This window comes from Amphibalanus amphitrite, unplaced genomic scaffold (assembly GCF_019059575.1).
Source record: "Amphibalanus amphitrite isolate SeventyFive unplaced genomic scaffold, NRLGWU_Aamphi_draft 001210F_arrow, whole genome shotgun sequence".
NCBI lineage: Eukaryota > Metazoa > Arthropoda > Thecostraca > Balanomorpha > Balanidae > Amphibalanus > Amphibalanus amphitrite.
Window position 1 is genome coordinate 146656 of NW_024882704.1, and position 27319 is coordinate 173974.

Sequence of the window (27319 nt, forward strand, 5' to 3'; positions counted from 1 at the left end):
GCGACACTAGCGCCCCTGGCGGTCGGTAGGTGGCGCTCGGGTGGGGACCGGCACGGCGCGGTCCTCTCCGAGTCGGGCTGTCACAGCTTCCACACTGGCCAGCCGGCCGGTCAGATTATCTGACCGGAGGACGAGAGGACGGGAGGATAGACGACAGTCAGTTAGACAGCTCGGACAGCTCGGCAGAGGGCGGAGAGACGGTTCATATAACCAGACCTGTCATACGGACCCAGTCTAGGCAGCCAGCCCGGACAGCCTAGCAGACAATTCAGACAGCCAACGGACAGTCCATCCATCCGATCAGACAAGTCAGACAGCCTGGCGAGCAGCGAATCGGACACCATGCCGGTCACCAAGCCGCCACCCGTCGGCACCGGCACGCGCCTGAAGCGGCCCAAGAACTTCTGGATGACGATTCGAGACGACGGCTATTGTTCGTCAAGCAGCAGCCTTCATGAGCACGCAGGTCAGTAGCCGGTCAGCGGAGGGGTGGCAGAACAGGTGTGTGTGTGTGGGGGGGCGTAACAGAAACGGAGCGAAGAAGCAAGAAACGGAAAGGAACGGAATGGAAGGGTTATTGCGGACTTTTTACGTCGTACGAAAGAAATTCAGCCAGGTCGTACAGCTTTTAGTTTGGTTTCGTCGTCCAACATTTTGACCCTTTACTGATAGTTAATGTGGGGAACGGTGTGTCTCACTTCCCTTGCGTTTCGGTGCATATCATGAATTTCACGGGACTGATTTGGTGACGGCTCGATTATTAGTAGGTACTTTTTAAAATGGCATCTTCTTTTAAACTTAATTTTCTGTGCATTTCGATTATCGAGCAGTACAGCTCGTTACAAGATGATAGGAATAACCTAATTTTCAAAGTCCTAGGTTATTGGTCAGTGGAGCTTGGGGTCCTGATTTAACTTCATAGAGTGAGCTTCTTTAAACGTACCTAAGTTGGATGCTGCTTCTGAATTTCGTACTCATGTTTTTCAATAATAAGGCATTTGTGCATTTCGGGTAATTCTTGTCAGGTCTGGTCAACCACTTTACGCAATAAGTACGCATTCCGCCGGGTCTTTAGCAGGTGTTTACCACTACCTACATACCAAAAGTCTTGCAACACGTGACATTGGCTAAAAAAAAAACTAGTTCATAAATGCTCAAAAGAATGTTATATGTAGGTATACCTACTCGAAATCCGCTCCAGAAGCCACTTCCGAAAAGCTGTAAAATTTAAAAGAGTGAGTTAAGGTCACCAAAGGTTAAAGACCTAGGCCTAATCCTCATGTGACCTTGCAAACCCATTTAAATTCGTATGACAAACATTTCACGTGTTGGCACGTTTCATATCACAAAAGTCTTTATGAAAACGCACAGATGCTGTACAATCATGAATCGAATTGCCATTCAGGCCTTACATGGTCGTGAGATGGAGATCATTGGTCAAAAATCATTTGGCTTTACTAAATGCAATTTCAAGGTTATTTGAAAAATAAATAATCCGTCAGTACCTACTCAGCAGATTTACACCTAACTTAGAGTTAGGTAGGTGTAGGTGTAAAACTGTATGTTAAAACTGTATGTTAGGTGTAAAACTATATCTTCATTTTAGCACATAGCTCTACGCGAGTGTTGAACCAGGCACGAATGAATGCATGCGTGACAGTTGGTCGTTTGACCACTGGTTAAAATCATCAGTATGTTAAAAGTATGGACCTGCAGAGTCTGAAATAAAGCTTATCCAGGGGCGGAGAATTGTCATACTTTCAGGGGGTGCTTTTCAGCACCTGGCGAATGGAAGCGACACATTTTTGCGTGAAAAGCACATATAAGTATACGCTTTCCCATCAGCATCACTCTTCTCGCGACGTACGCAAAGCAGTTTGTGTCTCAGTCGTAATCTAAGCACCAACTGGAGCACTATTATATGGTGATCCGTGACCTTTGAATTTCAAGGGGTGATCAAGCACCCCCAAAACCCCTAATTCTCCACCCGTGCAGTTATCTATCTATACATCTATCTATCTATCTACTTATCTATCTATCTATCTATCTACTAAGTTTCGTCATGCGATGCGCCGCTTTTTACGCGAATTATTTGTGCAAAAACGTGGAAGGTTCACCCGACCCTTATAAGTGCAATGGTTAGGTGATTAAAGTTTCCCCGAGCTTACAGTCCAACAACTTACTCCCAACTCCAACATACACTACAATAACAAGTTTTCATAAAGGTTTTGGTCACTGATCAGTTACTGGTTATTCAATAGCTTCTGCTTTGTTTTTGTTTTTATGTCTTATTTTACAACTTGATTTGTATACGCCTCAGCGCCTGGCTAATATATTTTGATCACACCTTGCAAATTATATTACATACGCAGGTAGTTTTGTTGTGTATCTTCCTATCGCATTTCTCCGTAGCAACCGGCGTTTGCCGTCGTAAATGTCGAGAAAGCTGAAGGTTTTTGCCTCCAACTGTCGACAGCAGCCGATGGGTGAAGCTTTTAACTCACATACGACAAGTGCCTAGGGGAAGTTGGGGGAACGCCGAAGACTTTTTTTCTGACGCCCGTAGCACGCAAGGTAGACAACATAAGCTATTCTTGTTGGCGTCATTCGAGAGGCCAGTCTTTTGCCTTTCAAACATACCAGGCGCATTTGATGAATTCGCATACCGTTAAGCGCACAAACTAAAAATATCAAAGAAGTGACTTTTTCGGCGTTGCCCCGGACTGCGGGGAAAGCCGAAAATGGGAGAAATGATCTACGGGGAATGCCGACATTGATGTTTTGCCATTTTATCTCAAACTTTATCCAGAATTGATCAAAGCTGACACGCGTTTTAAGAGCTTGAGGACGCGGTGCACACTGCAAGTTATAATTGTGTGATATAATAAGAACATGCCAGGTAAATCATTCCTTATAGGTAACAGGCCGTTGTGTCGGTTGAAAGTGTAAGTTGTGTGACTAAAAATACGCGTTGCTATTCTACAGCAGTAAAGTCCACGTAGCGTGCTTTTAACACGTGCGTAATCGCACGTTTTCGGCATTACCCCAGCCTGCCATACTTTCATTTGCAGGCCCATAACTTTTCAACGTGCTGTATAAATTTCAAATAGGCAGCACACTTATGCAAAGACATGCTAAAGATTACTTGACCGAATTGGCCAGACAAACGGTAGCATAATGAGTAAGAAATGCAGCTTCAAAGGCGCATGTAGTACAAGGGAAACGTATCTTGAAAACGCTCTTGGCGCCCTCACAGTCGAAGTATTCCGAATGACGACTCGTAACAAACATGCGATAATTGTAGTCACTTAAGCTTCAGAGCATCACTGACAGGTGGCATCCATGTCTTACGGTTTTCGAAATATCTCGAATTTCGGCTTTGCCCCAACTCCGGCATTGCCCCAACTTCCCCTACTTCCTTCTCCTCCTTCCGATCCAGTTGCCACGACAAGGCGCTCCATATCGACGTTTTTCTTCCTTGTCAGCGGCAGCAAGCATTCCACGAATCCTCTCATCATACAACACACAGTTCTCCCAGTCGGCTAATAAAGCGGGCGCTCGGCCTGCGCTCAGTGTGCGCCTCCTGACTTCGGTCACCGTCATCAGTGATGCCGTCCGTGACAGAGGTGACGGCCCGTGACGCTCGCTCGCTAATGGCCCATTGATGACGTCACGAAACAAACCATTAGGCGGCGTCCTCAACTCCTGGAAGATGCGCTGCGCCGAGGTTGATTTGTCTAGAACAGTGAAGATAACAATTGCGAGCGAGAAGACTGGAGTGCGTCAAAGCGCTTTTTACAATGCTCAGTAATGACAACGCATTGCAGGTATTGTTTTATGTAAAGATCCATAATGATCAGGATATCCCTCGCCACCTTGCGATCGGCGAATTCTTGCTGGCAAAGCTCAGAACATTATGATCTGAAGGCGCATATTCCGTCATGGAGAAGAGTGATTGATGGTGTTCTGCCCAGTTGTTTATTTTGATTGAGGCTAATGCAAAGACATCATCAATTATCTCAACACACACTCTATTACACATACGACAACTGCCATCAATTCAATAACAAACTGAAGTTGATGAAACGCGCTGCTCATGCATTTGCGCAGTTGCAAGTACTGCTTCAGCCTTCGCAAGACCTAGCGAATTTGTATTGATACACCTGACCTAAGAGAGGGGTTTATGAACCCGTTCATCGTTTTGCGTCCCACCCCTTCCTTAAAAGAATGAGAAAAAAAATGCTGAAGTTGCGAGGCTAATTTCCCGCCACGATGCTTTTATATGTGCTCGGTAGCAACTTAATCGATCAGTATTGATAAATACGTCAATATGGCTACTGATAAACATTGCCGCAGCGTCCGCGCCAAGCCTCTTCTCATTTCTTTTTAGTCATTTTACTGGAGTCACTGCCAATCAAAGTTATTATTTCCAAAACACGTCGGCTAACCAACCACTATGTAAATGCTATGAGAGTCTTACGTACTTAATATATTTTCAGGTCAATCGGTATATCAAAGGTCAGGTCAATGACCTATAATAGGTCGGCTTTCGCTTTTAGGATAACGTCCCAGGCACTGAGGCCCGGACTGCCACCGTGTCACCCAGCCCTGCAAATGCTAAAGTCACAAACAACTCGTTGTGGTGCGTTAGCAGATGGATACAGATAGGTATCAGATATGAGGCGCAGGAAATCATCCGGCACTGCCTACCAGTCCATCTATCTGTCTGGTCTGATCCGCGGCGATTCGAACAGGCCTTGAGATAGGCATCGGCGTCACGGTATTCTCTCCGCTCCATAGTAATGGGATCCGACCATTTCAGCAGTCACGTGTCAAACTCAACATCCACTCAACAAGTGTCAGCTGCCTACATTACCTACACTACGTCACGGCGTCTAACGTTAAAACTATGCGATTTTGATGCGCTCCCGCCTCCCCAAAACTCGACTCACGCCATGGACACTGCACAAGTGCACACCCAACCTCCCGCTTGTGATCACGCACCGTTTGCAACGGTTATATTATGGAAACGACAGGAGCTCCGTTAGAGGCTAAGTAAGATATCACGCCGGAGTGCCGCTCCTCACTGCAGTGATGTCTGACTATGTAATTCAGTCATACAGACCAGTGACAAGCTATCCGCGCACTGGAATCGCAAGGCGCGAGCAGAAACATCTTGAGATTATGGGTCGCTGTGCAGTGTGCACACAGTTATATGTAACAAGTAGGAAACATTTCTGATAGCATCAATACACCGTGCGCCGCGGAGCATATCTCGGCAGCGACAGCATGCCTGAATGATATGGGAGGACAGCTCATACAGTGCATGTCATCTTGTCCGAAATTCCTCGCATCACGGCGGATTTGGCGCTGTTAGCAGTCATCCATGTGCTCGTGCTCTCACTCTCATCACGTGCCATTCACGTGCGAACAATCCTCAGAATGCTCATTGCTCACGACCCAGGGAGAGACTGACCTTAGTCCCTTTGCATTATACCGTCACTAGGGGAAGTTGGGGGAACGCCGAAGACTTTTTTTCTGACGCCCGTAGCACGCAAGGTAGACAACATAAGCTATTCTTGTTGGCGTCATTCGAGAGGCCAGTCTTTTGCCTTTCAAACATACCAGGCGCATTTGATGAATTCGCATACCGTTAAGCGCACAAACTAAAAATATCAAAGAAGTGACTTTTTCGGCGTTGCCCCGGACTGCGGGGAAAGCCGAAAATGGGAGAAATGATCTACGGGGAATGCCGACATTGATGTTTTGCCATTTTATCTCAAACTTTATCCAGAATTCATCAAAGCTGACACGCGTTTTAAGAGCTTGAGGACGCGGTGCACACTGGAAGTTATAATTGTGTGATATAATAAGAACATGCCAGGTAAATCATTCCTTATAGGTAACAGGCCGTTGTGTCGGTTGAAAGTGTAATTTGTGTGACTAAAAATACGCGTTGCTATTCTACAGCAGTAAAGTCCACGTAGCGTGCTTTTAACACGTGCGTAATCGCACGTTTTCGGCATTACCCCAGCCTGCCATACTTTCATTTGCAGGCCCATAACTTTTCAACGTGCTGTATAAATTTCAAATAGGCAGCACACTTATGCAAAGACATGCTAAAGATTACTTGACCGAATAGGCCAGACAAATGGTAGCATAATGAGTAAGAAATGCAGCTTCAAAGGCGCATGTAGTACAAGGGAAACGTACCTTGAAAACGCTCTTGGCGCCCTCACAGTCGAAGCATTCCGAATGACGACTCGTAACAAACATGCGATAATTGTAGTCACTTAAGCTTCAGAGCATCACTGACAGGTGGCATCCATGTCTTACGGTTTTCGAAATATCTCGAATTTCGGCTTTGCCCCAACTCCGGCATTGCCCCAAATTCCCCTACCGCTTGACCTCTCAGACCTAACTCACTTAATTAACTCGGCCAAACCCCCCCCCCCCTCCACACACACAATATTCCCCACCTGCAGTGTGTCCTTCCCCGTCGTCGCTGCTCTTTATGCCGGGAGGCGATGCTCCCGCTGTACTGCATAAGCTATACCTGGGCGGGTCGTGCCGACCAAGGTCAAACTGCGCTCGCCGCTACCTGCTGGATGCTGCCGCCGCGGCGCCCGGCCGTGCCCGCACCGGTCCGCACTCCGCAGTGCGGCGACTGCAGTGACGCGCGGCTGGTGTGCACGTCGAGCTGATGTGCACAGCATCACATGGAGGGGTGTGGAGCTGATGTCACTGACGTGAGGTCACTCCGAGTGATGTGTGTGATGTCGCGGGTAGAGCGGCGGGTTGGTGTGAGTGACGTTATGGATTTGTGTGCTGATGTTGGAGATCTTAGATAGTGGTAGGTATATGTGACTGACGTGAGGGATATCAGTGAGCGAGCAACTGACGTGAGTGACGCTGTCTGGCTGCGAGTGATGGAGAATCCCGCGTTTTGTGGGATTGCGGAGGATACTGATACGGTGCCTGCTGCTCGACACAATACGGTGCCTACCGCTCGACACAATGATGGTAAGACGTCAAGCTGACTTCACAACGCATAAATTGGATGACAATCCGTATTGAAAATGATTAAGTGTGGAACACAAGCTCATTTCGGACTTCATAGAACTTAGTGCAAAATTGCTTGAAACGTTTCGTTACAATTAATCTAACCGCTTCCAGAAAAAATACTTTTTTTCTTTTTCTGTCTTTCTGTCACCCCTCTCTCTCTCTCTCTCTCTCTCTCTCTCTCTCTCTCTCTTCCTCTCTCCACTCAGCACCACCTTTCGTTTTTCTACATCCTGTTCAAGTCGATTCCAGCAACCCTGCATACATAAGCAACGAACCGTTTCCCCATCGTTGGGATAAGTGTCACCCGTGCTCGCATGCTCACGTCGTTATGCAGTTATGCACCGAACAATCGTTAATGCTATTTTTAGTGCGGCCGCATAATCTAGTCCCGATTTATAAATGGAAACAGGTTTTGGTTAGTCATCCTCAAACAATCATGAGAGTGGAAATGCGAAATCATTCCCGCATTTGTGCATTTAGAGGAAATCGGGAAACAAGACACGCCATTCAACGATGACAGTGGCATACGGCATCAAAATTATCACTATTGTCTGTAGGGATATACACGCTATGCCTTTACTGAAATTGTTGTTAGGTTCTGCACATAGGCGGTCCCAGGGGGGGGGGGGCCACGGGGGCCACGGGGGCCCTTTGGTGCTGAAAGGTGGGGCCATACTATCTTTTGGCCCCACCTTTCATATCGAACAAAAGTCCTAGAAAGCTTTTTGTTTGTTTCATTTTCTTTCTTGCGCCATCAAAGGACGTAAATTTTACTCATGAGTGGGCTCAGCTTCGCATTCTGTCAATTTGGCGGTCAGCGTCGCTGGCACCGGTTCACGAGTAAGGCCGGATCTTATATGGAATATCAGCGTGGGTTTACTTGAGGCTCTCGTAGGCTCAGCAATGGCTGGCATGAGACCCTCTTCGGCAGTGGCGGGTGGGCCCTGCCAAATGAGCGTGGCTCTACGACACTAAAGTAAGACTTCATGGGTTGGTGCTGTGCACCTCAGAAGCCCGGTGGTGACGCCGTATGCCGGCTTGGTTTCTTAAGGATTAGCGTGGGACCTCCGGGACCTGCATAGAGTTTGCATGAGCTAGTATGCAATCTCAGAGGCCTGTGTGTAATGTGTACACAGTGGCGGTCGCGTGGGGGGGGGGGGCATCAGGGCCATGCCCCCCAAAGGCCAATAAAGGGGGCCATCATATCATTTGCCCCCTCCCCCCTCAAACAACCGATGGGCCTCCATAGGTGTATGGGGCCCTGGCCCTTATTCGATCGTCACGAGGCTCAAAAAACCCACTCCAAGCTATTAATATAGCTCCCACACCGGTCTTTGAGCGTCCTACACTGACCTCTGAGGGAACTTCAGTGGCGGTCAAGCGCCCACGTTGGCCGCTAAGAGCCCACATCGACCTCTTAAGCCCCACATCTGGCCTATGAGGGCCCCTAACCGGTCTCAGGGGCCCCAACCGGCGTCTGAGCGTCTCACACCGGTCTCTGGTGGCCTTATTTCTGTCTCTGGTGTCCTAAGACGAACCTTTAGGTGCCAACGAGGGCCCCGCACTGGCTGCTAAAGACCCGATGCCGGCCTCTAAGGGCCTGCATTGGCCTCTGAGGAGGGCCCATCTTGGCCTTTGAGGGCCCTCTGCTGGCCTCTGGGGTCCAACGACGGCTCATGCCGGTCTTTTAGAGCCCCACGCTGACATCTGAGGGCCCCATGTTGGCCTGTAATGAGTAAGGAGCCACATTAGCCTCTGAGAGCCCAACTCGGTCTCTGATGGTCTCAAACTACTGGCCTTTGCAGTTTGCAGGCCCTGTACTGGTCTCTGAGGGCCCTAATCTGGCCTCTAAATGAAAACATACATGGGTGGACTTCTGAAGATCAGAGGGATTACGCAGACTCCTGTACAGCCTTACGTTGGTCCTGATTGAGATCACTTTACGTCCTGATGGTCCCGCGTAGATTCCCTCATATTTCGACATCGGGACCCCATGAGCCGTTGTGGGTCTTGGGGCTGGCAGAGACTGATGAAATCCTCAGGGCTCAGGGCCAGTCTTTTCAGCATGAGAACTAGGCAGGTTGAGTGAGCCCCAATAGAGCCGTTACGAAGCCCGCAGGAGTCGCACGCGGCCCTCAGATGTCAATTTTGAAAGCCAGGAACCTTTGGTCTCCAGAGGTCGGTGTACCTACTCTCTCCCGCCGCCACACAACTATATGGGTAAATGTCATAGTCTGAAAATGCTCTCTGGGTTTCACATGCTTGTTCAAAGCAAGAGGTAGGTATCTGTACTTTTCCGAATTGTTTTATAGTGGTAAGGTCATAAATCCGCGTGCCCGACCTTCCAGTATATGCTACACCGATCCGTCGCCATGGTGCAGTGGCCCGACTGGTGGAAACACCGTGGGTCGGGAAATGGAACTGGTGATTTTGCCTTAAATTGTGCTTACAGATTCCACGCAAGAATGACATGGATGAAGCATAATTAGTGCCAACTGCGCGGCGCCTCGTGGACGTAAAAATTAGCCGATCACCCCCCCCCCCCTCCAGTGACGGATAAATGTTATGTCCCGCGAGTGTAAGTTTGGCCCCCCCCCCCCCTTTTGCTAGCGGCTGCGACCGCCAGTGGTTCTGCAAGAGAGATATCAAACTGGTTATTTACATAATCACGCTTTGATATATATGCAAGCAATGCCTTTTATGGTTTGCGCCAGCGCGCAGCGGCTATGATCAATGGTACGGATAAAAAATAGCCAAACATGTCCGTGTATTCGAGCGACGGATCTGTAATCTCAGTGGATACCATGGCAAACTGAAAGTTGATATTTATAATGCCATTGGATCCTGTATGGTAAGAATAACCCATGTATGATCTTGCCATGAACCAAGAGCAGGATATATGAATCGTGTGGATCCCACAGCTCGCAACCTGTAAAGCCATGGTCTCAGGTGGTTTCATATCAGAGCAAAAAAAGTGCAGACTATGATATGTAGGATTGCACGGGTTCATAAAACAGAACCATTGCGCAATGCGAATCGTAACGCATATGCGCATCGTTAGTAAGTGTTTCTTAAATAGAACAAATAATTTGGCATGTCGACAGAAATGGAGCAGGGATCTTGATCTCACTGGGTTTATAGGCAAATATTAACAATGCTCTATGGTCTATATGGATCTCACGACAAAATGGTATTGCTGCTTTTGTCATTTTATACGGATTCGATAACATTAATAGATATCCTTGGGATCGGATCCTAGGTTCATTTTCTACGATCCATGCGTCATACATTCGTCTGAACTCTGAAAACAAGAGTGTGATTAGCAGTAACACATCAGTAACAAACACTGATCATCAATGATATTAAAATATGACTATTTCCCTAGCAGAAAATGGTAATAACCATTACCTAAACACTACAGCCTCTCTACGCTCTTCCTCTTTGGACTTACGGGACGACGTTGAGAAAAACAATAGTCTAAAATATCCAACTCGACCGCTTTTTTCAGTCTTTGTAATTTGTTTTGCTTCGCTTCTCACGTAAAAGGGTACCGAAGATAGCCGACTTTACACTTACGCATTCGGCTTATCATCTTTAACATCATTCCAGCCTTTACCAGCACCAGATTTACGTTCACCATCATTGTCGCCACGCATGACCACAATTATTGCCAGTACAGTCACCTCAACCGTTACCACAGCCATATCCAGCATGTTCACAATCTCCATCACCGTCTCCAGCACGGCGCTATCCTTACGACCCTCACCATTCACCAACACCTTCATGTTGCTGCAGTGGTGCACGTGGAGGCCAAGTCGGACGCCGACGGCCGTCCTGTTCAGCCAGAGGTGCGCGAACACTGGAACAAGAGGATGGACTTCCTCCTCTCCATTATCGGCTTTGCTGTGGACCTGGCCAACGTCTGGCGCTTCCCCTACCTCTGTTACAAGAACGGCGGAGGTGAGAGAGGATGATGATGATGATGATGATGATGATGATGATGATGATGATGATGATGATGATGATGATGATGATGATGATGATGATGATGATGATGATGATGATACATGTCTAAAAATTGCATATTATATGCTACTTACATGCAAGCTCATCCAATGTGTCATTACAGATTGATCAGTGGGCGTGAACCTTGATAAGTTCTGGTTCTCTTCTTCAGGCGCGTTTCTGGTGCCGTACCTTCTGCTGCTGGTGTTCGGCGCCCTGCCTCTTTTCTTCATGGAACTGGCGCTGGGTCAGTTCAACCGGCAGGGGCCCATCACCGTGTGGAGGATCTGTCCCATCTTCAAGGGTGTGGGCTTCTGCGCGGTGGCCGTCTCCTACTTCGTCTCATTCTACTACAACGTTATCATCGGCTGGTCGGTGTACTTCATCTACTGGAGCTTCTCGTCGACGCTGCCGTGGAAGGACTGCAACCACGAGTGGAACACGGACAACTGCTCTGTGACGGCCAACATCACCTCTAGACAGAGCCCGTCGCAGGAGTTCTTCAGGTGAGTCCAGAGTCGCTGGGCAAGTGTTCTTCATGTGAATCCAGAGTCACTCGGCAGGAGCTCTTCAGGTGAGTCATACAAAGTCACCGCAGGCGTTTTTCAGGTGTCTCAAAGTCATCGGCAAGGGTTCTGCAGAGTCTCTCCTTTAGGTCTATGGAGCTCTTCGAGTGATTTTAGAGTCCTTCACAGAGCTTCTCTTCAGGTGAGTTTAGGGTTCATAGGAGCTCGTCAGGTGAGGCCAGAAATTAAGTTGTGAGAGCGCTTTAAAAGGTTGTGCAATATGCAATCTTCAGGCTGTGGCAGTTGACAACACCACTAAATGACTAATAGGTACACTCAGCGAAGAGCATCGCGTCAATATGTCAGAAAAAGGCATCTTTGAAATGCCCGTATCACGCAACGCCCCAACAAACCATTACAATTGCATATTCTAATGCATAATATCAAATATTAATTGGATAACCTTATTCGAGGCCAAGCGTTGATTGCAACTGAGACGAATAGTCACAATTAACTAGCTTAATTTCTAATGCGCATCGCGGTTGCAGTGATCATTGGCCGAAATGTAAGCTGTTCATCGTCACTGCAACCTATATTTCCAATAATTCTTGTCGATTAATTGCTGCGATCAGTTACTGGTGGCCGCATTTATAAATTGCATTGATCTTAACTCATCAATTAATCAAACTAATTTAACAAACCCTATCCTTTACTTATAAGTAAGCTTATGAGGCGGAGAACTAAAGTATTTTCAAATGTGAAAAAGACCTTGCAGCTAACATCGTAAATCAGTACCGAATAAACAAGGCTGAAAGTAAACTAAAAATAACACTCTTGTCACAGCACTTCAGTCTCATATAACGACACCATTTATTTTTGACTAACAGGCTATGATTCCAATAATGCAATCGGGACACTTTTTACTTCCGTCAGTGTCATTCGACGTCTCTTGTATAGTTGACTACAGAATGATGTTCCATTCCTCAGAAGCTATCAGTTGACCGGAGCGCTAAAGTTGTGCCGTTTATCACGCAATTCAGCGTGTCGATTGTGAGCATTGGGACAAAGCTATAATTTGTAAACTCAGCCCGTGTGACGCGGCACAGCCTACCACTGCAGGCAAGTAATTGCCTGTGAAAAGTGGAACATCATTCTGTAGTCGACTATACTGTGAAATTATTGGATCAGTACGTTTAACGCCCACAGAGCAGGACGTTTAACGTTTCCGGATTATATTGTTTAGCGTTTAACGTCCCAAGAGTCGGATGTTGATGTCAATAGCGACAGTCAGCTACCCAGAGACATTATCTGGCGCGCAGCGCACAATAACTGCATTAAATACACATTAGCGGGACATTAGCATGAGCGTGACGTCATTGGTCGTGGACGAATCACCACGGACAATTGATTACCATTCGCTAGCATAAATTGTTATTTTTTACAATCCGCTGATTGGCCATGTTTATCATATTTGATTCAAATTTCCACTAGCATTGGTGAAACATAACGATCGCATTACCTGGTAGACAGACCTTTGGAGGACTGCAAATTGTATAAATGATATTTGAATAATTGAAAGATTGCATTCCGAAACGACGGAAACGTCGCACTGTCATTCTTCGACGATAACAACTAGCTGTTTTCCGACCGCCATGGGGAGTTACTATTTATGTGCGATATTTTGTTCTGGTCAATGCCTGCAGTGTGAAGTTCCGCCAGAACCATTCGGTGTTCCGTCCGCTAATCGTTGCACTGAAGGCTTTCGTCACAGTCTAGATAGGTTGACATTGACCCATATGCTCGAGTCTGCAGCTGCAGTTTATAAATACAGGAGACCGCCAAGGGTGTCGAATGCCGATGACCGCTGACTAAACTGGGTGTGGTCCGAGAAACTTGTGACGTCATTCAGAAACTGCCTGATGTCATCAGTGCAGGACTCCGGCGCGGCACCATGGCAAACAGCAGTAAGAACGTGTACGGTTGAACTAAACAGTTGCCTCAGTCTAAGCATTTACGAATGAAGTATATAAATCTTCGTCTATCCAGGCATTGGGAGTGCCAAGATTAAGTCAATATTGAGGGTGAGCTATGAGCATGCACATTGCACAATGCACATGTTCTCAGGTTCAGTGGCGGATCCAGGGGGGGGGGGGCAAAATGGGCATTTGCCCCTCCCAAACGGCATAATTTTAACATTACGCCTATGGACGAGACATGGAAAGAATCGATAAATTGTTATGGTTTGCCCCCCCCCCCCAAAAAAAAACTCTGAGCTGGATCCGCCTCTGCTCATGCTCATTATGCCTGACAAGTCTGTCAACCGTGTAAGCGATGTTTCCGTTTCGTGAGTCGCACATGGAGATCCCTTACGTCGTCTTACGCCGTTCTTGTCTAGTTGCATGAACCCACGCGTTCATATTGAGGTACCTAGTCCATTGAAAAGCAGGGCGAATTACTTTTTTGCCCCTGTCATTGATCTCCAAGCCACATTTGGAACTAGGTATTTTCCAAATTCAAACGTGTTTGATAGTGGATAGGAAAAAAACTCGAGTTAGATGAAAACGAATGAAGCTAGTTGATACAGATAAAAGGACGGCAAAGTGTTTTTGGTTATGAATTGCGTTGGCCGTTGGCGACGCTACCCGGAAAGTTGTGCCCCGCACCGAGCTACCTTGGAGGAGCAGCCCAGCGGCACAGTTCGGGAAAAATCGGGGAGCTAGGACCGGATAGAGGGGGGGGGGGGTCGGTCACCTGGTGCCTGACCGGCCGTCCGGCCGCGCGCCGCTCATCTCCGCGAGATTGGTGTCGTGTAGGAATGCCGCGGCTCGGCCGAGGACCGGCAAGGCGGCAATCGCGCCGGCCACCGGTACTCGCCGGCCATATGAGCCAGCATTCCGCGGCCCATGACCCACCGCTGGCGATCGTGGCTCCTTCTCCCCCCCCTCCCCGCGCACCGTGGCGATGACCTAGTTGCCCAGCACCCCCCCCCCCCTCGCGGGGTGACGACGGACCCCCACCGGCCGCCGGTAAACGGCCGCTCACGGCGCACCGTTTGTTTACGGAATCGGCTCTCGCAATCCGTATTAATGGCGTTCCGGTATTCCGCTCACATGTCCCGGCTGTTGAGCCCTGTGCGCGAGGAAATGCGCCTTGTGCCCAGCTCAATTCGCGACGCACAGAGGAAGTGGGCCTCGCTGAAGGTCGGGCCTCATATTGAGCTCGTTTCTAGAGCCGGCATTATGCCGAGGCTTCTGTCGGTCGGTCCTATCGAGGCAGTACGTGGTGTCTTTCATAGTGGCATGCGGGGAGGCACCGGGCAGTGATTGCATATACGGCGAATAAACAAATAATCACATGCGCTTGAAACGTCTCAGTGTGCCTGGACCTCACAGAAGTAAGCTATAAATTGGCTAAGAGCCTAGCATTGCCAAACTATTTCACACATTCCTTTCACGAATATGTACTCAGTACTGACTTCTGACGATTATTCGGTGACCATTTTGTTTAACTGACGGCGTTCGGGGGTGCCCCGTGCTGCCCGCAGTCGGGCCGTGCTGGGCACACACAGGTCCGACGACTACGACCTGCTGGGCCCGCCTCAGCCGCAGCTGGTCCTCTGTGTGGCTATCGTCTACACGGTGCTCTACGGATGCCTCTTCAAAGGCATCAAGTCGTCAGGTGAGACAGAGACAGACAAACTGTCATTTACCGGAAAACTTGCAAGGTAATGCCGTCAGACTGTCAGGCTGGACATGGAGCTGGTCAGACCGCCATGCATAACGAGTGGTCACTGGTCAACATCCATCAGACCTGACTGGTCATCAAATGAGGTCACCAAGCCCCGACAGACAAAAACAGGATTATCATGTGCTCGGGCTAGCCTCAATGTTCAGTGAGGTAGGTAGGCATAATCTGTATCTCTGTAGGTACGGCACTTCCATTTACTCTTTTGTAAAGTCTTTTTTTTTTTTACTTATTTCATTTGAAACAAATAGCCCAAATAGCTCTAGTAGATATCTATTTTTTTCATCGGTGACTGCCTTGATATCTGGTTTGTGTCCTGTCTTTACTGTGTCAGTGACTGTGTGCAAGCTGCCCTCCGAAGTGATGATGTGGTGCTGTGAGCTCCCCGAACACCCCATACGAGTACAGGGAAGGTTGTGTGATGCGAGTTCCCTGAACGTCCTTTACGAGCAAAGTGGTGTGATGTGAGGTCCCTGAACGTGCTGCAGGAAAGGTGGTGTGGATCACGGCGCTGATGCCGTACGTCATCATCATCATCCTGCTCGTGCGCGGCGTGCTGCTTGATGGAGCTGCTGACGGAGTCCGGTTCTACCTGGAGCCTGACCTCAGCAGGCTCGGAAAAACAGAGGTCAGGACTGAGACCCACAGGCCACAACACGCATGATTTTTTATACATAACTAATAACTATTACCCACATTTTCGCATTAAAAAGATGAACAAGACGAACCTCAAAGCCATTTGGTTTGAGATAGACTCGGCGACAAATAAAGAACTTCCTTCAAAGCTGATTTATGAATGGATTTGCGGAAAACTTCATTTTCAGCCCGCACGACTAAGCCTTCTTAGAGCATGTGAGGTCGAGCACTTGAAGGTGTTTCGGCCGTTCTTGAACGTCATATGAGACACATGACCTCCATGACCCCGATGACCTCCATGACCCGATTGGACCGTCGTGTGCGTGCCTCAGCAAGTGGCACTAGCCGCCAAGCAAACTCGAGCCGTTTTACACCGTTTTTCCGACCGTATTACGACAGGTCATGTTTCCCAGGCCTGAGAGTCGTGCCGCCGAATAGTGATACCTTTCACTTCGGTACAGCGTTACAAATGGCTTTTTGCTATGAGGTGACACACACTCACGTCAGGATTTGTGGTCTTATTTAGCATTTAATGACACTATCGTATCTCGCTCATAATTGTGTGAAATGATAATGCAATAAACTACGCTTATTCCCGAAGCTTGCATTGGCAGAGTCGATTAGTTCTCACTGATTTGAGCTCAAATCCAGATTATTAAGCGCTCAATCATGTCAACTGCCCTCTACGGTCTTTCCACAGGTGTGGTATGACGCGGCCGTTCAGATTCTGTTCTCGGTTGGGGCCGGATTCGGAGTTCACCTCACGTACGCCAGCTACAACGAGTTCAACAACAACTGCTACAGGTCAGATGGGAAAAGTCCAGGACACACAGTTCAACAACAACTGCTACAGGTCAGATGGGAAAAGTCCAGGACACGCAGTTCAACAACAACTGCTACAGGTCAGATGGGAAAAGTCCAGGACACACAGTTCAACAACAACTAAGTCCAGGACACACAGTTCAACAACAACTGCTACAGGTCAGATGGGAAAAGTCCAGGACACACAGTTCAACAACAACTGCTACAGGTCAGATGGGAAAAGTCCAGGACATACAGTTCAACAACAACTGCTACAGGTCAGATGGGAAAAGTCCAGGACACACAGTTCAACAACAACTGCTACAGGTCAGATGGGAAAAGTCCAGGACACACAGTTCAACAACAACTGCTACAGGTCAGATGGGAACAGTCCAGGACACACAGTTCAACAACAACTGTTACAAGTCAGATGGGAAAAGTCTAGAACACACAGTTCAACAACAACTGCTACAGGTCAGATGGGAAAAGTCCAGGACATACAGTTCAACAACAACTGCTACAGGTCAGATGGGAAAAGTCCAGGACACACAGTTCAACAACAACTGCTACAGGTCAGATGGGAAAAGTCCAGGACACGCAGTTCAACAACAACTGCTACAGGTCAGATGGGAACAGTCCAGGACACACAGTTCAACAACAACTGTTACAGGTCAGATGGGAAAAGTCCAGGACACACAGTTCAACAACAACTGCTACAGGTCAGATGGGAAAAGTCCAGGACACACAGTTCAACAACTGCTACAGGTCAGATGGGAAAAGTCCAGGACACACAGTTCAACAACAACTGCTACAGGTCAGATGGGAAAAGTCCAGGACACACAGTTCAACAGCAACTGCTACAGGTCAGATGGGAAAAGTCCAGGACACACACACGCTGCGTGAAGGCTACCATTCTAATTTTTACCGAGTAGGGGATATACACTTAACCTTTTGCGCTAAAGCACTTATGTATGGCGCTTTATCGTTCGGCATTTTTTTGACAATTGTATGAATCGTAAGGAGAACATGCAGCTTACCGACATGTCCTAGAGTCTGACGTTAGCTGTTTCCGTTTCAGGGATTGTCTTATTGCAACAGTGGTGAATTCAATGACGTCATTTCTGTCGGGTTTTGTCATCTTCATCTACCTGGGCTTCATGAGCCACCAACGGGGCATTCCAATCGACCAGGTGGCTACCGAAGGTCAGTTACCTCGAAATGCGACTAAAGTTGTCCAGTGGACTTTTTAGAGAAAGCTGTAACCTGTGGCGACTCTCTACTTTTGTGCGAAATGTCATGAGAATTCACGCTATATGCCTCTGAACCGTTTTTTTTTTGTGAATCTCTTCACGACCGGTCTTTTTAGTGTCAGTACGCGATCGGATTATCTTACCGGTACTTGCTCTGCGGCCAGCACACAACTAAGATGTCACAGTTCACACATAAGCTTAACCGATAACCCGTAACAATTGTTCCTGCCATGTAGAACGTCGGTAGATTTAACGCGATGTGAATATTGTATAATTTGATAGTTAAAAAAAAAACTATGGAAAATAATCATGTTCTGGTGGATATTATCAAATACACAAAAGAAATACATAACACATAATTCTTACCGTAATTATAAATGTGTGAAGAATTATTGACCTTTTCCTCGAACAAATAAAATCGAAGCCAAAAGTTTCCTTGAATATGTACGGTATTACAGTATTTAACCCGCGCCCAGATGGGGTCTGCCGAGCAACGCGGTCTGATGGGGGGGGCCATTTTGGCCCCCCCTCAGATCTCGAGAACCACGCAACATAGCGACAAGCGGTAAACGGTGTTGGATAGCCCCAACGGGGAACTTCCTTGTGACCCAATTTCATTGACCTCGGTCAAACCGATGACGTCACAGGTCAGGTCAAAGGTCGAATTTTCACCGTTTACAGGCATTTCAAGAAATGCGTTGTAAAATCGAGTAAAATGCATTTCATTGAAAATCATCGATGGAGAAATGTTCTTCAAACACATATTTTGCTATTTGAGGTCACTGATACCAGGTCAGGTCACAGAGGTCAGGTCACTGGGGGGGTCACAATATGAAAGTGTCGTGTGATACATGTTTTATGGTCCATTTTGCATGACAAATGCGATTATGTGGGTCAGACAGACTTTAGGGCCAGCTTAGGTCACGTTTTGGTCAAGGTCAGGTCAAGGTCAGGTCAAGGTCAGGTCAAATTAGGTCAAATTTCAAAGTTGATATTTTTGCATAAAATGGGTATCGATTCGATGCAGCTCGTCACGGGGAGTTCAATGGTGGTCTCCGTTTTGCGCTACGAGGTCTAGAATTGTTAAAAAAAAATGAGTTCAAAAATTTGACGTCATCAATTTGTAAGAGTTTTTTCGCTATAACTTGGCCAAAAAAAAGAGGTATCGATCTAAAATTTTGTATGTATATCGGAGAGCGCAGGACTATCACATATATTCCGTTTTTTCGAAATTCAAATTTTTTTGGGAATTTTTTTGAGTTTTTCTAAAAAATCAATTTTTTTTATTTTTGGGGGTCAAAATTCCAAAATTTCGAAAATCCGAGATAGCAGTTTTGTAGCGCCGTCTTTTCTCTACACAACCACATAAAGAACTTTAAAATTGCTTGTTAACTGTAGAATTGGTGAGCGTTTCAAGATGTCATGTTTTTTGCTCATTTTTGCTCGAACATGACCTCCGTTTGACCTCAATAACTCCTGACCTGAGGTGACCTGTGACTTGAAATTTTGTGTGAAGGTGTCAAATTGATGCCCGGTAAGGTACCCAAAATTTGGCGGAGCTGCATCGATGATTCTTGCTATTTAAGAAAAACCACAGGGGGGGGGGGGTCAAAAATGGCCCCCCCATCAGGGCGCGGTTAATTAACGCACTGTATCCAATACTGCTTTTGGCTTTGATTTTCTTTGTTCGAGGAAAAGGTCAATGATTCTTCACATATTTATACTCCCTATGATCCTCGCAAAAGCACTTCACATCATTAATTTCAAATACATAATTAATTACTTTACGATTTTTCGAGCCGTCAGCTGTCTCACCTCCCCCGCCGTGCTGCCCCATCACTTATCAGCCTGGAAGTACACTCCCACTGTTGTCCAGATGTCCCAGCCTCTACCCCCACTGACGGGTTCCCCGTCGGGTCCAGGTCCCGGCCTGGTGTTCCAGGTCTATCCAGAGGCCATTGCCACGCTGCCCTATCCACAGCTCTGGGCCGTCCTCTTCTTCAGCATGCTCATCATGCTCGGCATCGACAGCGGCGTGAGTATGATGTGATTTAACGATATTCTCGTGAGCTATGCATTGCTAAGTAACTGAGTTAGGTGGATTTTGCGTAAAAAGTAATAAAAGGTACGGAAGAGTGACGGCATCGGGGGAAACGTGACGAAATCAGTAACCTGATGTGAATCAAGATAGAGCCATGAAACGAAAGGTGCTGTTAAGTTCATAGCTATAACTTCCCTATACTCGCCATGGTTCGACAGTCATGTGGGGCTTGCTTATTGCGCACTTGCGAGACGTATGAAAATGTGCATAGGCATGGTGTTTATCATAGGTATGTTTTATTGTTTTTAATGCTTACCTTAATCAAATATCAATTAATTTAATTAATTGTTTTAATTAATACCTTCTGTTGAGAATCTATTGGACGTGGACTCACGAGTCACGTCCTGCATATTTCCCTTATGCTTACCTTTGTAACAATCATGGATGAATGTAACAAACATGTAAACCTACTTACTATATTTCCAATGCATCCTGTTCGCTATGAAAAAAGTTCCGGGATTTAGTTACGCGCTCTATGACGGCCATGTCAGAGACATGCCATAAATATCCTGGCACGTCCGGGTGCCATAATGGAAATGTAAAAGGATATACCTTACTGCCATGGTACCTATAGGTGTACATACCTATACACCGAACCTTAGCTTCAAGTTTGTTAGCCCTATGAGTTGTCGGTTTAGATATGCAATTTTCATTAGAGGTTGTATACTAAAAGCTTATATCACCTTATGTACATAATGGATAGCACGGAATATTTAACTACTGAAAATGATTAAACATTCTTGATAAGCGTTGACATTTATCAGGGCTGACATTAATGAGCAAAACCAAAATCATTCTGCTATGGGCAAGAGTGGTTAGATGAACGTTCATTTTCTGTTATTAAACTAAAACAGTTAAAAGTCCAAAAACCAGGACGATGGAAATGGGGAAGCTTCTTGAGCGGTTGGGTCGTAAGAATCTCTTTTGATTCAAAATTCGATTTCTTCCGGTCACTAAAATCGATTTAATGCATTTTGTTCACAATCCCTGATTCGCGAATTGGTTGAGTGTTTTTATTGGATATGTTGAGACATGTCTACTTTTTAAATGGTTATTTTATAGAGGGGAACACAAAAACAATGGTACGATCACGTATGATGGCGGTGATTTTTTTCATCATTATATCCATTATGTTATAAGTATGTGATTAGCACATTGCTGACATAATGCTCGTAAGAAAATTTGAATAAGTAGGTAGGTAAGCAATTCATATCGTCTTTCTGCTTCCATTTCTTTACAGATGGGAGGTCTGGAGTGCGTCATCACCGGCATCGTGGACGAGTTCGGAGACAGCTTCAAGCGCTGGCACCTGAGCCGTCGGCTCGTCACCCTTCTGATCGTGGTGTCGTCATTCCTGGTGGCTCTGACGTCACTCACACCGGTAATACGTCATTTCGTGGGCAGAGGCTCTCACACAGTTCCGTACCATCCACCCTTCTGACCTCCGGTTACTCATGGGACGTTACGTGCCACTGAAAACATTTTTTTTTTCATTATTGGGGCGACAGAAAGGATTGTCTGTGTTGCTGCCTCCAAGGTGCCAACAAGAAAGTAGGGAGACATCACCGTCTCGATCCGCAATCTCCAGTCCCCACTAACCCCTGCTATTCAGTCTCCCGGCCGCTGGGACTCCGGGGTCCCGGGGGAGAACCGTGTTTGTGCGCGTGCATGGCCAATTGGCAGTATTAAGGGACGGCTCGGCATGGTGGGGTAGCAGCCTCCCCCAGGGAACCCCATTAGCGGCAGTATGAAGAGGCGTCGCACCAAGCCGGAACGACGATCAGTGTTGCCACGCCGCGGCCTCAGTGTCAAGTTAATTAGGTTAGGCGGCGTGCCTGTCCATTGTTGGACATGGAACTGCGGGTATTACTGGTATATACCAGTGCGGTTCAGTGGTGTTATGTAAGTCCGAGTCAGCCGTTCTCATTATGTGTATTTTTTTGTCAATGAGTATTCAAGCTGGAATAAATCTTTCCACCATTTCGTTTGTACCCCATGGTAGATCTAACTTGCCCTCACCTGACAGTAAATAGTAAATACTGTGACGTGCTACCTGTAAACTATCTATACCATGCTCATCTGGCCCATGTTCCCCCAGCCCAGGGCGCGGCATTGACGTGTTTTCTTGGCCACTGCAGCGGCTCCTCTAGAAATATCCATCTGTTCACCTGACCCATGTTTCCCCAGCTCAGGGCGGAATTCACGTGTTCACCTGACCTATGTCCCTGCAGGGCGGGGTTTACGTGTTCACCTGTCCCATGCTCCCCCATGGCGGGATTTACGTATTCACCTGACCCATGTTCCCCCAGGGCGGGATTTACGTGTTCACTTGGCCACTGCAGCGTGCTCCTACAAATATCCATCTGTTCACCTGACCCCTGTTTCTTACAGGACGGAATTTACGTATTCACCTGACCCATGTTTCTCGCAGGGCGGGATTTACGTGTTCACCTGACCTACATATGCTCCCCACAGGGCGGGATTTACGTGTTCACCTGGCCGATGTCCCCCGCAGGGCGGGATTTACGTGTTCACCTGGCTGGATACGTACACCGCCGGCCTTGCGCTGCTCTGCTCGGCGCTGTTTGAGGCTCTGGCAGTCGGCTGGGTGTACGGCAGCCACGTTCTGGCCAAAGACATTCACCAGATGACTGGCCACACGCCGGCATTGTTCTGGAGATGCTGCTGGAAATTCATATCGCCACTCTTCCTCGGGGTGAGTTTCTCGCGATAAAGTTTGTAGACGTTTGAGGCATGGATGGTCTCCATTGGTTCTTTTTCATGCGATTCGTCGGGTTTCGAAGTGCGAGCATCATTGCCAATTAAGCTTTGTGCCAGACCAGCGTAACCCATTGTGAAGTCATTACGCTCTTCATAACATAGCTTTGGTGTGGTTACCTCACCTGTAATTTGTCTAGCTCAGCTCTCACTCAGGCTAATTGATTCTGCTCAGATCGGCCCAAACTTAGGAAACCAAAGGTTCTCTTGAGCATTACCATATTCGAGATTAGTCCGGTTAAAACTCGAAACTGATCTGAAATTACCATACTTTTGTGTAGAGCCCAAGTCGCAGCAACATCCTTTTTATCGTCTCTCGCTACGATCGTAGTGCTACTGAGGCGTCATCTATAGACAGCTGACGTTCACTTCATCGCCCCCAGACGGTGCTGGTGCTGGGCATTGTCTACTCGGGCCCGATATCCTACGAGGGCTTCACCTACCCGACGTGGGCGACAGCGGTGGGCTGGACGTACGCCTCTGTGCCGGCACTCTTCGTGCCTGCCATGGCACTGAAGACCATCTGGAAGCACAGGGGCCACGGAGTGACACAGGTAAAGGCCTACCGCTCTCAGCAATAGCAGGTGACTCTGGCTCTGGCGCAGTATCTGACGATGTAATTAATGGCACGCTCACCAGTCACCTCCGTTCCGTCGTTTCCATCCTCAAGATACTGAAATATTTCCCCTCCACGCTGCAACACCCACTCAGGACCGAACAGGCACCTTTATGATTTATCTCATGCGGGCTGCTCCCTTGGAGCGGCACCGCTGCTCCCGAGGGAGTGCACCCTGTAGCCGGGTGCAGAGAGTGCTGGGGGGGGGGGGGGGCTGATCGGTCTGTCCATTTGGACGGGCTCAGCCCCGGTGACTCTCTAGAGTGTCTGTCCAGACCAAAATCTTCCCTTAATTCCTGTCATCCTTCCCTTTGAACTCTGGTCGGAGCTACTGGTATTCCACATACGCGCTGGCCGGGTGGGGGGGGGGGGGAGTTATGTTGGCGCGACCCCCTCGCCATTTCGCCCCTGATGAAGCTAAAGCCTCGCCGAATAAAACGAGGGTGTGTACCGTTACGAGGCGCAGTGGCTGGTAACCGATTTTAAGGTATCAGGTTAACTGGTGCCTGGTGGCCTCTGAGGTTAGGTCAAGTGGCCAAGGCACGGGTTCGGTTGTGATGCATAACTTCGCCAAAAACCATCGCAGAGCCGCGATTTTGGGATCATTGAGTTCGCCTCGCTCAGGCGCGTCGAATGGTATACTTTTTGGTCGAGTGAGGTCAACTTGAGGTATTGACCTCGGGTCAAGGTCAGGTCAGAGCTCCCAGGTCACGAACTTGGTAAAAGAAAGTCATATCGCATATCATCCGATTTGGCAGGTTTTCCCGAGTCCATTGGTGGCTTTCCTGACTCGCTATAAATTTGATCGGGAGTTATTAACGAAAAAGTCTTATGACCCTGGTGACGTCATAAATGACGTCATGAAAAGTCATCAATGCAAAAGTGAAGCAACAGACCCTGCAAGGAGTGCATGAAATCACGATTTCGTGTGCTTGAGATAGTTTGAGATAGTTCCCGGCGCTAAAATAACAGTTTTCATTTTTTCCCATTGACTTATAATCGTAAGTCTTATAACGACTTATAAACGTGATTGACCTGACCTCATGTGACCTTAAGGAAACTGGAAAAATCAGAGATATACAAGTTGTGAGACCTCTGGAGCATACTATGTCCTGTAAGTTGGACCTCCTTGTGAAAGTTCCTCTGGCACTGAGGGCGTGGCAAAGTTGCGACATGAGGACCGTGCAGAGGTTCACTTATGACGTCATAGGTCAGTGACCCGACCTGACCTGAAAATCGGTTGGTGTCACAAGGTCTGGCTTGAATGAAAAATCAGGTATGCCAACATTCAGCTCTATCGCGGGCATGTACGGAGCTATCGCGAAAAGGGGGGGGGGGCGGCAGCCGTCCTCCTTCTCGGCCGGCGAGGGCCTATACACGTATGTCACCGTTTTCGCACTTATCGACTTATGTTAAGAAAAATGAAAGGGTCATGTCGTGGGCGATCAGCCTTTATAACGATTCTAATTAATGTTATCGGAACAATGATCTCAGCTTGAATTCCCCAAACTTTTCTAAATCAAAGACAAACACTGTGGCGAGCGTTTCCTTGAAACCACCGTAGGCGTGGGCGGATGAAGGACATGTTTGCCCTCTTGGGCTGATACTTGATAGCACCTGAGCACGTGAATGACACTGGCAGATAGGCGCCAAGGATGACTGAATTTGGAGATCGGTGCTCCGGTCGGCGCTGGGTAGTTCAGACTAGAGTTAGTCAGAGCCGCCCACGTGGCCTTGAGAGCCCACTATCGGAGCACCTCTCAAAGACACAATGGCTCGGTCAGATGTGATAGGCGCCGCGCCGAGGCTTGTAGGAAGTGGATCATATCGTTCATGTGTTCACGTCCGAATATGGCAATGGAAAACACGTCATACTTCTAATGAGTACTGCACAGCCGATGTCGACCCCAATTGTGGTAACATGATGCTTCTTAGAAAGTGTTCATTCAGTTGTTTGATCTGTTACAAAGTTGCCCTTCGTTGGACTCTGGCCATGCTCTTTAAGGCTCTTGGGCCTAAGAGCTTTGCGTCGAGTTTACAAAGCTTCAAATATTGTTTTTGCATCGCATTGTTATATTGTTAATCATAGTGCCTCTGGTATTGCCTTGGTAAACATAGCTAATTGAAATGTCGCACCTCTGCAGTCATATTTATGTTGTTTCTTTTTAATTTCTCATGTTTCATCACTATCACCATGCTGTTTGCATTGTTGCAGGCCATTGCACTCAGCATCTCTCCAGAGGTGGAGCACAAGGCCATCAAAGACGGCGAGCGACCAGTGAGATTCAATTGGAGACACTGGCTGAGCATTTAAGAAATGAAGAGAGAGAGAGAGAGAGAGAGAGAGAGAGAGAGAGAGAGAGAGAGAGAGAGAGAGAGAGAGAGAGAGAGAGAGAGAGAGAGAGAGAGAGAGAGACCCTATGTGTGACCCCAGTCCCCAGATAAGTAGAGGTCACTGCAGCTGAGAATAATAGTCGAAAGTCAGTCCCTCTCCGGCCGGTCTGTTGCCAATCAGTCGTCACTCGTGGCTAGACAAGTGGCTTGGAGCCAGTAGGTAACGGCTGATGCAGGGCCACTTTGCTCGCATTTGAACGGGACCAGATCTCTAGCGGAGTGGACTGCAGCCTGCAGGTCCGAGCAAATCGAACAGAGTTGCCAAGTGCGGGACACACTCGCGCGTTCCAGCGTTGTGGGCTGCGACATACAGGGTTATTCACTTCTTATGCGTCTCGGCTGAGAGCTAAAACCGTAACCTCGGCTCTTATTGTCGGAGCTTTGCCGCCGTTGTGTTGTGCCCGGTACCTGCCCTGTTACGCTAGCAGTGTGACTGATCCTTGTCTCATGAAGCTGATCTGTAGGTACAGGTCAATGACCATTTTATTTGTATGATTTATTGTAGAACAAAGAATAGTTGAAAGTGTTACATAGGTATTTTGAACTTTCCCAATGAGCGACGGGCTATGTGTAAATCCTCATATGGCTTCGTATTTGTAATATGAATTGAATTCTGAAGAGCCTCCTAAGATAAGCGCTTACTTTCGTCTCATAAGTAGGTACTTTCGTCTCATAAGTACCTACGCATATTATTTTCGTGTACCAGGGATAACTGAAATACTCGTGTCCATTCGGCCAAACCATTAAACGTTCACTTTCAGTATCGGTCAGCTGCGGCTGAAAACTATAGAAACCGTGTGAGAGGCAACGCCTATCCCTGTAGGTCCCGACATTCGTGCCAAGCGGCACTTCAGTACGCACAAGAACCTGCACATTGCGCAGTAAAGGGACCATGCCGCTCGTATTCCCCGCTTTTTGCTGCTAAGGCGCTGTGCAGCGGTGTGAAGTGCGCTTTACGCAGCCCGTGGTGAGCCCGCCGTGGAGTAGTTGTCGGATGTCCAGTTGTCCGCTTCTCTCTGTTGTCTCAATGTGCTGATGTGTCGCAAAGTGGCGTCGAAACGTACTTACTGTTACGTCTCTTTGGAGGCTCGTGTGTCGTTAAGTGTTAGTTATATGGAGGAAAGGATTCAAAGAGCTATCAGGAGGAGCAGATGCGCCGTCTCACACCAGCGCGTGGTGGGATTACGGCCACGGAGACGGGCGGACACGTGCTGTGTGAGGTGTCCGCGGCCATCGTGTGGGGCCGCTGTTGTTTCGGCTGCGTGTGTCCTCTGTGTCCTGTGATGAGTCGACGCGTTGCTGTTCGATGTATGCTTTGCGAAAATACAGGCAGCTCTTTGTATCCGGTTTGGCGAGAATGCGGTTAGTGGCACCGAATATATGAAGGCAGCTTGGGACTTTGAGCGGCGCCAAAGAAACACAT

At 47.7% G+C, this 27319-nt stretch overlaps 1 protein-coding gene across 2 annotated transcripts; it reads left to right on the forward strand.

Annotated features, from left to right (window-relative positions):
- The first annotated feature begins 289 nt into the window (after positions 1–289).
- Positions 290–27238, forward strand: LOC122371150 (sodium-dependent dopamine transporter-like). 2 transcript variants are annotated; one of them, XM_043347282.1, is made up of 12 exons: positions 290–466; positions 10861–11025; positions 11243–11576; positions 15121–15254; positions 15809–15948; positions 16657–16760; positions 17836–17960; positions 19930–20042; positions 21349–21489; positions 22624–22824; positions 23270–23440; positions 25718–27238. In XM_043347282.1, the coding sequence occupies exons 1-12, from the start codon at positions 343–345 to the stop codon at positions 25814–25816; spliced, it is 1851 nt and encodes a 616-aa protein (XP_043203217.1). In that variant the 5' UTR covers positions 290–342; the 3' UTR covers positions 25817–27238. The 2 variants fall into 2 exon arrangements, with proteins under 2 accessions (XP_043203217.1, XP_043203218.1); XM_043347283.1 differs by lacking the exon at positions 290–466 and adding an exon at positions 6656–7023.
- The last annotated feature ends 81 nt before the right edge of the window (positions 27239–27319 follow it).